Genomic DNA, 12,079 nt, shown 5'->3' with positions numbered 1-12,079 from the left:
GTCTTTGGCTACTTCCTATACATCGCCTTACTTTATGCTGTTGTGTGATTGTATCCTTTCCTGCAACATTGTCATTTTGGGTCCTATGAGTCTTCTTTAAGAATCAAACCCTGTCTAACTGCCGCCATTGCTGCAGGGCGGGGATGACTGGTTCAATGGTATCCCAGTGCCTAATACAGGGCTTAGCACAAAATATGCATTATTGGGAATATTTGTTGAATGGTCCAGCCTAGCAATGGTGAAGAGTAGAGAGGTGAGGCAGGTATCTTGCAATCTAGCTTCACTTGTGCCCTTCAATGTCTAACCCTGGATAGCTGCTCAGTAACTGTGTCTCAAATGCATAAGTAAATGAAAGAAGGAATGCATGTTTTATTTACCCAGACTTGGCAGTGATCTCAAGGAGCCATAGGGCAAAAGAAAGGAAGGCCAACGAGACAGCCACATACAGCTCATCTTTCTTCAGGCCTCCCGGACACCCCCGTTTAAGGACAGCTTCTCGTGGATCTTTAGAGAAATTGTTCTGAAGTGAGAGGATCCAGCTGACTTTATTTTTGCAGATATTTTACCCACGCTCCTCTCTCTACATCACCCCAGGGGATCATCAACTTTTTAAAACTTCCAATGATGATTTAAAAGCAGGCTTTTTTGTACTTGTTTGTTCTTGTCAAGTCTGCCTCTTTTACAATTTCCCTTTCCAAAAATGGCCTCTAATTTTGCTTTGCCCTAAGAACTTCTAAATAGAGGAATTCCCCTCTTAAAAAAAAAAAAAAGTTGTTAGAACTCCTGTATGTAGAGAGATCTTAAAGTCCTATCATTTTTTGGGCTTCTCTCTTTTCATCTTCTTAAGCACAAAGTGGCCCCCCAAAATGTGTGAGGCCTTTCTCGAGTTCCGTAGTATTTCTATTCAGTAGCCATGGAACTACTTTTGTGCTTGAGATGGGCTTTGACAGAGGGTCTAGGAGGAAGTATTCTATTTCAGGTTCTTCTGAGCACTAATGAGAATGAACTCAATGGTTCATTTAAATCACTGGAGGAAAAAAAATGGATTTTCTCCTGGCTTTAGTACCCAGAAAATGAACTCTGGTTCACTAACTGATATAGTTTGGATATTTGTCCCCAACCAAATCTCTTGTCGAAAGGTAATCCTCAATGTTGAAGGTGGGCCTGGGGGGAGGTATTTGGAACATGGGGGCAGATCCCTCATGAAAGGCTTCGGCCATCCCCTTGGTGATGAGTGGCCTCTCTTGAGTTCACACGTGATCTGGTGGTTTAAAAGTGTGCGGCACCTCCCCACCCCTTGCTCCTGCTTTTGCCATGGGACATGCCTGCTCCCACTTTACCTTCTATCTTGAGTAAAAGCTCCTTAGGGCATCCTGAGAAGCAGATGCCCCTACTCTTCCTGTACAGCCTGAGGAACTCTGAGTCAATTAAACCTCTTTTCTTATAAATTGCCCAGTCTCATGTATTTATAGCAATGCAAGAATGACCTAACACATTTTTATATCTAATCCACACCCTATCTGAGTAAAGTGGAGATCATAATGAAGTATTTTTGTTTTAAAAGTATAGGCCAGGCATGGTGGCTCACATCTGTAATCCCAGCACTTTGGGAGGCTGAGGCAGGAGAATCTCCTGAACCCAGGAGGTGGAGGTTGCAGTGAGCCAAGATGGCACCACTGCACTCCAGCTTGGGTGACAGCGCAAGACTCCATCTCAAAAAAAAAAAAAAAAGTATAGTAGCTGGAGACTCTGAGGTACAACTGACAGAAACTAACTAGAATAAATGAAAAGAGAATTTATTAGCTCACATAAAGGAAAGTCAGCTGCCTTCAGGCACAGCTTGATCTAGGAGCTCAAATGATGTTGTCAAATCACATTCCCTTTCTCTTAAGCAGGTTTTCTCTACTAGGGATTATAACCATCGCTAGCAGCCCAAACTTACTAGTTAAGCATCTTCAAGGGAAGGAGAATATCTTCCCAAATCCCCCTGGCAAGAAAATCTAAGGAGGATTTTAAATGGCCTTATTCAGGTCATGTGCCCAGTCCTGAATCATTTATTATGTTCAAGGGCACGGGGTTCTTTGGTAGGGGCAGTCTGGGTCTATGGCAGGTTGGATATAATCAAACCCACTCAAACTACATGGGGCTATTTTTCCCATAGGAAAGAGTGCTGTTTCCAGAAAAGGGAAGGACTGTCAGGCAGACAAGCACAACAGATGTTCCCCATAAAAGGCCTTTCAAAGTAACTAGTCAATGGAAGAGAGAAGCAGAAGAAAATAAGAAGTTGGGGTAGGGTGGCATAGACTTCATTTTTTTTTTTTTTTTCATTTTCAATTTCTTCTTTTCTTCCTTCATCTCTTCCAACAAGTCTCCTTGGTGCTGGAAACCATAGCAGCAGAGGCTGAGACTGCGGACTTACGGCATGAAGTGATGAGAGCTTTAATAGAGATACCAACAACCCAGGCTGGGCAGGCTTCCCTTCCTAACAGCATAATTTCAAGTCAGGTCAGGTGGATGAGGAGGAGGAGAATTTCAAGGTGAAGGAGGGGAGGCAAAGCCGGGCCAGGAAGAAGGCATAGCTGGCACCAAATGCTGGCATTCTGGCTGTCAGACGCATTCACTCAACGCCAGAAGGTTGTCTGTTGCTGGAAGCCAGGCTGGGAGGAAGTGGGTTGGGTAATGAGAGAGGAGCTGGGAGAGGGACCTATAGGCAGATTGTGAAATGCCTTGAACCTCACGCCAAAATGTTTGGACTTGATCTTATCTCTGGGTTTTGAGGAGCAGGGGAGTCTTTAAACTCTAGGGTCAGTTTTTCAAATATCTTAACGATACTATCTCTGGCAGTTGAGGGGAACATGGGGGTGGAATTGGGCAAGACTGCTGGCGAGTGGCCCAGTGAGGAGGTCAGGGTGGGAATTCTGGCAAGAAACTTCGAAGGCCACCAGGGCAGTGACAGGAGGGTGGGATTCTGGAGGCAAAACCCAGGGAGAATCCATGGGGTTTGGACGCTGCCAACAGATCAGGGCAGAACTGATCAACAGAAGCGGCACAGGGAGGCAGGAGCTTGAAACAAGGAGCTACTGCCCTCCCCTGGCCAATTGGCCACAGAATGAATCATCTATTAAGAGACAGGAAAGTTCACCACATTCTCAGAAGAGATGCTCAGAGCTGCTGGAAAACAATGTCAGGAGGTCCTTGTTGCATAAGTGTAGCTTTTATTTCATTCACTTTTCAACAGATATTTATTAGGTTCCTGTGATGTGCCAGGTCCTGAGTTAGATGCTGGGTATAAACTATGGGGTGGAACAGACACCAGTCCTTTCACCATGCAGCTTTCTATATACTGTACAGGAGACAGACAAACAAATGTATATCTAAGTAAAGTGAACGAACTGTATTCAGTGTACGAAGGCAATGGATTCTGGGTGCAATGAAAAGAAATGATGGGATAGGGAGCAGGGAACTTCCTAAAAGGAGTGGTCAAGATAAGGCTGGGTTCTGAGGAGGACTTCACATCACTTTTCACCTGGGGAGGGCACTGAGGGCACTTGCCAATCACGTATATGTCACTAGACACTGAAGACCACCTCATTCTGCAACTACCTGTATCTCTTGGAAAATACCCAAACTTAAATCCACTAATTAATGATAGTTCCCCAAGTTTACAGTTTTCTTACCAAGCATCTTTCTTCAGCTTTTAAAGTGACATTAAGATATGGACTTTGATTCATATTTAAGTAGTTAAGACCCAAGATTACATATAATTGTATGAATAAGGAGAACTAAACTGATCATTTTCTTTTTTCTTTTCTTTTTTTGGAGGCAGAGTCTCACTCTGTCACCCAGGCTGGAGTGCAGGGGCGCCATCTCAGCTCACTGCAAGCTCCGCCTCCCAGGTTCACGCCATCCTCCTGCCTCAGCCTCCCAAGTAGCTGGGACTATGGGCGCCTGCCACCACGCCTGGCTAATTTTGTGTATTTTTAGTAGAGATGGGGTTTCACCGTGTTCGCCAGGATGGTCTCGATCTCCTGACCTTGTGATCCACCTGCCTCGGCCTCCCAAAGTGCTGGGATTACAGGCGTGAGCCACCGCGCCCAGCCCCTAAACTGATCATTTTCAAAATAACTGCATAATCTCATAATCCACCCTCATAACTTGCTGGGAAATATGTTGTTCTATCATTTCAACCAACAACAGAGTTGAAAGAAACTAAAATAACAATTTACTCAACCTGTTAAATTATTGTGACTTTCTGTAACGTGCTTACAGAAAAGTAACAGGAAAAAAACCATATTTTTTTCCAGTTCTTCAAAACATGAACACAATAAACCTAAAGTTGTGTAATCTAACACATTTCAGACTTTTTATAGATAGAAAACAATTTTTCCCCAGGACGCAAGAGAAACCCACATCTCTTTAATGTTTTTTGTATTTTCCTTTTTCCAGCCTGAGAATCACTTTAAACTTCTTAATAATAAAGACTTGAAGATGTTACGTTATTGGCCCGCGACTACAGATTATAAATCTTAGTGATGGAACTGAATACTGTTCTGCCAAGTCCCACTCTCTTAACAACCCTAACTGGAAAAACTATTATTATACAAGTAACATATGCTCATAAAAATCCAAATTATGGCCGGGCGCGGTGGCTCATGCTTGTAATCCCAGTGCTTTGGGACACCAAGGCGGGTGGATCACCTGAGGTCAGGAGTTCAAGACCAGTCTGGCCAATATGATGAAACCCCAACTCTACTGAAAATACAAAAATTAGCCAGGCATTGTGGCATGCGCCTGTAATCCCAGCTACTCAGGAGGCTGAGATGGGAGAACCAGGGCAGCAGAGGTTGCAGTGAGCCGAGATCGTGCCATAGAACTCCAGCCTGGGTGACAGTGTGGCAGGGATACTAAGACAGCTTAGTATCCCTGTCTTAGTATCCCTGGAAGACTCTGCCTCAAAGAAAAAAAAAATTCAAATTATACAGAAACATATAGATTCAAAAGGTCCCTCCATCACTGTAGTAGGCCCTGTTGCTTACTTACTGACATTCATCCACCACTTCCTTCTTCCTAACAGAACCCAGGTTTTTTGCAGTTTCCCACCTTCCCCCCAACAGCCACCTGCTTCTGGGGAGGTGGGCACTAGCTGAGACTGAGAGTGTGGTCCTGTGGTCCTGACTGGTCTCACTTCCCCTTGCTAGTAATTGGTTTAAATCAGGATATGTGACACATAGAGGATGTTAGCTAGGGCACTTGTTCTTAAAAAACAAGAATGTGATGGCCGGGCGCAGGGGCTCACGCCTGTAATCCCAGCACTTTGGGAGGCTGAGGCAGGTGAATCATGTCAGGAATTCAAGACCAGCCTGGCCAATATGGCGAAACCCCATCTCTGCTAAAAATACAAAATAATTAGCCGGGCGTGGTGGCGTGTGTCGGTAATCCCAGCTACTTGTGAGGCTGAGGCAGAGAATTGCTTGAACCCGGGAGGCAGAGGTTGCAGTGAGCCAAGATCGCGCCACTGCACTCCCCCAGCACTGGCGACAGAGCAAGATTCCATCTCAAAAAAAAAAGAATGCCTATGAACGCCATGAGAATGTCCTCTCAGATCTCCAGCTGCTGGGAGCACTGCTGACGGATGGCTGCTCTAGTGTCTGAACATCTGAGGCCACACATCTCAGGGGCTGCTTCCAGCCAGGGACAGAGTGTGGCAGGGATACTAAGACAGCTTGTTTCTGAGAGATGTGGGTCTCCTCTGACAGGTAACTTTGGCTAGAGAACTCCACAACAGCGTTGCTGAATTTTCCTTAGAAGTACATGGCTAAGACACTTTCCTCCAACCTTCTACCCTAACTTCCCCCTCTCCTCTTGTGTTCAGACCTTCATCAATCTCTGATGGCTCTCTCAGCCTCCATCACCTCCCTCCTCAATTTCTCTTAAAGGCATTTCCCTTAATAAATTTCTAGCACATTTAATCCTGTTTTGGTGTCTGCTTTTCACAGGACCTAGATTAGCACAATGCTTTCTCTGCTATGAATGCTGTCAAGTTTGGATGTGACTCCTGAAACCTCTGCACCTACCCCTCACAAGAGGAGCCACCGAGAACAAAGCTTCATTACTGAGCAGATATGGGACTCCTTTGACAGGTGACTTTGGCTAGGGGACTCCACAAGAGCATTGCTGAACTTTGCTTACAAGTACATGGAAAGCAGAAAGATGGAAAGAGGAGCTGCTGTGTTCAACAAGCCCAGGGTCCCTGTTTCTACGGACTTCTTATTTTGCAAGACAAGACACTTTCTTATTGTATATTAAACCCTGGCCAAGTGGGTCTTTTTTTTTTTTTTTTTACTTGCAACAGAAAGCTTTGTCACTGATATAGTTACTCTCCAACACCACTTCCCAGAAGAAACCTCTGATAACATTTTACCATGAACTTTTCCAACACATTTACAACATTCATACTTTGCAACTTCATTTTGTAGTCATAAATATATTATGTATTAATACATTTTTCCATATCAGTAAATATAGATCTACCTCAGTCTTTTTCATGGTCACACAGCATTCTGTAGAAAGATGTGCCCTAATCTTTGTGCCTCTATCAATGACCATTTATTTTATTTTATTTTGGTATAGAAAGTTTGTACCTATCAATGACCATTTATGTTGTGCCCTTTGTCTACTTCAAGAGGCATGGGGAGAGAACCACTGAAAAAGGCTTCCCTCAGGGGAAAATTGCTATGTTCTTCCTTTCTCCATCCCCAAAATGGGGCCTCCCATAATGCTGGGGCAATATACTTTTTTTTTTTTTTTCTTTTAGGCAGAGTCTTGCTCTGTTGCCCAGGCTGGAGGGCAGTGGCATGATCTCGGCTGCAACCTCCACCTCCCGGGTTCAAGCGATTCTCCTGCCTCAGCCTCCCTAGTAGCTGGGACTACAGGTGCATGCCACCACATCCAACTAATTTTTTGTATTTTTAGTGGAGATGGGGTTTCACCGTGTTAGCCAGGATGGTCTCGATCTCCTGACCTCGTGATCCGCCCGCCTCGGCCTCCCAAAGTGCTGGGATTACAGGCGTGAGCCACCGGGCCCAGCCTGGGGCAATATACTTTTAAATGAACACCAAAAGCAAGTAAATCAAAGAAATTTTATGTAATTTGGCTTACAGTCATCCACTGTCATTCTCCAAGGCCCATCTGTCTTTCGTGCAGGCCAAACAGGAGTTTAATGGGAGTGTGGTGGGAATCACCACTTCTGCATTTTTCAGGTCGTCGATGATGACACTAATATCTGCAATCTCTCCAGGAATTTGCTTTTCGTTTACAATTTTCCTAGGTAGGGGCAGTTCTAATGGCTTCCACTTGGCCTTTCCCACCATAGTAGCCCTTTCCACAGGTCAGGGAAGCAATGTGAGGACTCTGCCAGCTGCTGCTTAGTATGTCTATTCCAATTATGTATTCTTTTTTTTTTTTTTTTTTTTTTGAGACGGAGTCTTGCTCTGTCTCCCAGGCTGGAGTGCAATGGTGCAATCTCGGCTCACTGCAACCTCCACCTCTTGGGTTCAAGCAATTCTCCTGCCTCAGCCTCCTGAGTAGCTGGGATTACAGGCACCTGCCACTGTGCCCAGCTAATTTTTGTATTTTTTAGTAGAGATGGTTTCGCCATGTTGGCAAGAGTGGTCTCGAACTCCTGACCTCAGGTGATCCACCTGCCTCAGCCTCCCAAAGTGCTGGAATTACAGGCGTTGAGCCACTGTGCCCGGCCCCAGCTGTGTATTCTGAAGCTGGGGAAATAACTGAAGATGGTTTTGGAGACCCACTGGGCCCACTGTGAGTTAAAACTTCATTGAGCACCTGACCTCCATAAGCCCCTACTCTGACTAGTGGACCACAGTGATGTTCTGGGTCTCCTGAAATCAACATCAGTTTAGAGCAAGTATCAAGAAGTCCCGAAAGGAAATGCAGAGTTGTCTCTTCCCCAATGTACGGTTATCCTGGTAAAAGGCCATAGGTCCCTTCCCCAGGCTGGGAGAAAGATTAACTGTATATGTATCTTCAGTAGTGTACCCAGGTCCTTCCTCAAGGGGATCTGACTTTTCCTTTATTCAAGCGGTTCAAGGTCTGTACACAGGCTCAAGTCTGAAAATTGGTTAAGCACCATGATTCTATTTTTTTATGATTCAGCTTAGGCTTTTGTTCACTTGACCTAGAAGTTTTCTGCTTATGCAGATCCGGGAATAATTTAGTAGGCTTCCCATCTACTTCACTTGTAGCAACACCATCAGCAATTAGCAAACGCCCTGGGTTTGCACCGTCAGGCTATTCTGATTGCAGCTCTGACTCTTCTGTTTCGCATGATAACCACGCCTACCTTGCCTTGTTGCGGGGAGGGGTTGAGTGCTGCCACTCCGGGATCCAATTACTCCCAATGCATCTAGGCTTCCTAAGTTAATTTAATTCCCAATTACAGCAAATTAATCAGACTTAGTAACAAGGCAGGGCACACATTTTGTAGAAGACAAGATCTCCCAGAGAGGCCTGGTTGCAGAGGAGTAGCCTAAGAGTAGGTGTGGAAGAAGACCGAGTATTCCATACTATTCCACCTACCGGCGCTTCCTCTGGCCATTCCCTTCTGCCTTCCTCACTCTTCCACTCCAATGGCCTCGCCTCCTGCTTGGTTGGGGTTATGGAGACCGTGAGGGAAGGAAGAACGAGTTGACTTGGCTGGAGGGATCTTTTTCCTGCAGAAAGAGTCTCTGCTGCGCTGGTTGGGCTCGGGATTAGGGAGACCTGCAGGTCCACCGCCGCACCCCAGCCTGCCCGCCTCTAGCCCTCGGGCCCCGCCCTCGTCCCACCAACCAGGCCCTTCCCCTCCTAGCTCCGCCCTCCGCCTGCCCTATCCCCGCCCCCTGCTCCTCGCCAGGAGCACTGATCTCTGGTTCCTGCAGGGCCCCTGCCCCCAGGACTAGAAGTCACCCGCCTTCCTTACTCTGCAAGGGGTTATTGCGAGTCTGTAAAGAGACAAAACGAGCCCGAAGTGTTCATTCTAAGGCGCCCTTATTGTTAGACCAATGTCGCGAGCCTTACCTTCTGAGAAAGGGACGGAGCCTCGAATCCTGAAGCCCATCGCAGAGGTCTGGTGTTGAAGACTCAACTCTGAAACCTGCTCTTCACAGCAACAGCTTCTGGCAAGAACTGCATAACTTCGCCATTCCAGGAAGCGCCCACTGGTTCAGCCAGCTGATTGCAATCACTTATTGACCTTAAACTGGCCCAGTTTAGAGATGGATTTTGCCTGTCTCGGGAGATAAAAGCAGCTTGCTTGGCTTTTTCAGATCTTTTTCAGGCTTGCCTACCAATTGTAGCAAACATTAAAATAGCACCGGCTATATCACACATCAACTGTAACTGCTGGGATTACAGGCATGAGCCACTGCGCCCAGCCTCTCTTTGCATCTTTATTTTTACATCTGTATTTGCTTGACATTTTCATTGATAAAATGTTGTAAGAAATTATTTGGAAAGAGTATAATTTTGCTTTTAAAATTACTTATGTATGAATAACTCATTTAATTTGGTTATGATTTCTTACATATCAGTTCATGTTTTGGAATCTTTCCAAGTGAGAAAATAATAACAACAATTAGTACACATCTGGTATAGAGAATGTGCCATGCACTGTTCCAAGTCTTTTGCCCATTTAATCCTCTTAAAAATCGATGAGGTTAGTGGCTGGGTGTGGTGGCTCACGCCTGTAATCCCAGCACTTTGGGAGGCCAAGATGGGTGGATCACCTGAGGTCAGGAGTTGGGAGATCAGCCTGACCAATATGATGAAACCCAGTCTCTACTAAAACTACAAAAATTAGCCGTCGTGGTGGCGGGTGCCTTTAGTCCCAGCTACCTGGGAGGCTAAGACAGGAGAATCGCTTGAACCCAGGAGGTGAAGGTTGCAGTGAGGCAAGATCATGCTATTGCACTCCAGTCTGGTCGACAGAGCGAGACTCTGTCCGAAAGGAAAAAAAAAAAAAAAAAAAATCTATGAGGTTAGTGATATAATTATCCACAATTTATTTATGGGATTAGAAAGAATGAGGACAATGAAGCTCAGAGATGTTGAGTAACTTGCTGGAAGTTACATAGTAGAGAGCGGAGCTAGAATTTGGACACAGGCAATTTGGCTTCACAGTCCAATGCCTTCACCACTATGCTAATTTGCAATTTATTTCCAAATATAAGGAAATTTTTATGAATGCAATATTGAACAATTAATGAAGTTGACAAGAATGAAGTGCTTTATACACACTTATTTCACATTTATTAACTTATATTTTGAAATTTTCTCTTTATATTTTATTAAATTTTTTTTTTTTTTTTTTTTGAGACAGCTCTGTCACCCAGGTTGGAGGGCAGTAGTATGATCTCAGCTCACTGCAACCTCTGCCTCCCAGGCACAAGCGATCCTCCCACCTCAGCCTGCTGAGTAGCTGGGACAAGTGCAAGCTACCACGCCTGGCTAATTTTTGTACTTTTTGTAGAGACGGGGTTTTTGCCATGTTGCCCAGGCTGGTCTTGAGCTGTATTTTAGAGCAACACTGGTTTTCAAGGTCCCAGATATTTTCACGGGCTCCAAATATTTCACAAGCCCTAGGCCTTTCCTGCCCTGAGATCTAAAGCAGAAAATTAATGAGCTCTCTGGCAATACTTAAGTCTGATTCTCTTTGCCTCTGCCCTCTTTTACCAACCTTGCTGAGGTTTTGGATTCTGACATATCCTGCAGATCTCCAGGGTTTGCCACTTTCCGTGTCTGTGATGCTTAATTTTAGGAGTCAACTTAACTAGGCTAAGGGATGCCCAGGTAGCTGGTAAAAGTTACTCCTGGGTGTGTTTGTGAGGGTGTTTCTGGAAGAGATGAGCATTTGATTCAGTAGACTGAGTAAAGCAGATCCACTCTCCCCCGTGTGGGTGGCATCATCCAATGTGTTGAGAGCCAAACAGAACCAAAAATGTGGAGGAAGGGCAAATTCTGTCTCTCTCTCTCCCTCACTTTCTTTCTCTCTCTCTTCTTCAGCTGGGATATCCATCTTCTCCTGCCCTCAGACATCATAACTCCTGGTTCTCAGGCCTTCAGACTGGGACTGAATGACATCAACAGCTTTGCTGTTTCTCCAGCTTGCAGATGGCATATTGTGGAACTTCTTCTTCCTCCTTTTTTTTTTTTTTTGAGATGGAGTCTTCCTCTGTCACCCAAGCTGGAGTGCAGTGGCACGATCTTGGCTCACTGCAACCTCTGCCTCCTAGGTTCAAGCAATTCTCCTGCCTCAGCCTCCCTGTGTAACTGGGACTATAGGCGTGTGATACCACGCCCAGCTAATTTTTTTTTTTTTTGTATTTTTAGTAGAGACGACGACGAGGTTTCACCATGTTGGCCAGGCTGGTCTGGAACTCTTGACCTCAGGTGATCTGCCTGCCTTTGCCTCCCAAAGTGCTGGGATTACAGGCGTGAGCCACCGCGCCCAGCCGATATCGTGGGACTTCTTGAAGGCCTCCATAATTGTGTGAGCCAATTTTCATAATAAATCTCCTCATTTCGAACACTTGGACACAGGGTGGGGAACATCACACACTGGGGCCTGTCGTGGGGTGGGGGGATGGTGGAGGGATAGCCTTAGGAGAAATACCTAATGTAAATGACGAGTTGATGGGTGCAGCACACCAACATGGCTCATGTATACATACGTAACAAACCTGCACATTGTGCACACGTACCCTAGAACTTAAATTATAAAATAAATAAATAAATAAATAAATCCAATGTTTGAAAAAATGAAAATAAAAAAATGATTTTAATACATATGTTCAAGAAGGTATAGGAAGCATTTAAAATGTTTCAGTAGTGACATAGGAGAAGTGGAAAAGATCAAAATAAAACTTACAAAAAATAAAAATTAAAAAATTTGTTAAAAATCTCCTCATTTTTCTCTATCTCCTATTGGTTCTGCTTCTCAGGAAAATGCTAATATGATACCCCCACTGATTGTTTCTGTGTGCCTTCTTCAGTACATCCACAGCCTATCTTCTTGATCCTA

The 12,079-nt window shown here is 44.9% G+C and overlaps 1 protein-coding gene across 2 annotated transcripts in view; it reads right to left on the bottom strand.

Moving 5' to 3' along the window:
• Nucleotides 1-9,219, bottom strand: part of LOC144333003 (thioredoxin reductase 1, cytoplasmic-like) — a 90,574-nt gene extending 81,355 nt beyond the window's left edge. Inside the window, exons 1-2 of one of the 2 annotated variants that reach the window (XM_077954828.1) lie at nucleotides 9,079-9,219; nucleotides 8,599-8,661 (exon numbers count right to left, since the gene is read on the bottom strand). In XM_077954828.1, coding sequence (XP_077810954.1) covers nucleotides 8,599-8,617 — 19 coding nt within the window. In that variant the 5' untranslated portion in view covers nucleotides 8,618-8,661; nucleotides 9,079-9,219. Of the gene's footprint in view, nucleotides 1-8,598; nucleotides 8,868-9,078 lie in introns of those variants that run through there. The other variant, XM_077954827.1, reaches the window with a different exon arrangement.
• Between the last annotated feature and the right edge of the window lie 2,860 nt (nucleotides 9,220-12,079).

Source organism: Macaca mulatta, chromosome 11 (assembly GCF_049350105.2).
Source record: "Macaca mulatta isolate MMU2019108-1 chromosome 11, T2T-MMU8v2.0, whole genome shotgun sequence".
NCBI lineage: Eukaryota > Metazoa > Chordata > Mammalia > Primates > Cercopithecidae > Macaca > Macaca mulatta.
Note: the sequence above shows the minus strand (reverse complement) of the source record. Positions and strands in the feature narration are given on the sequence as shown.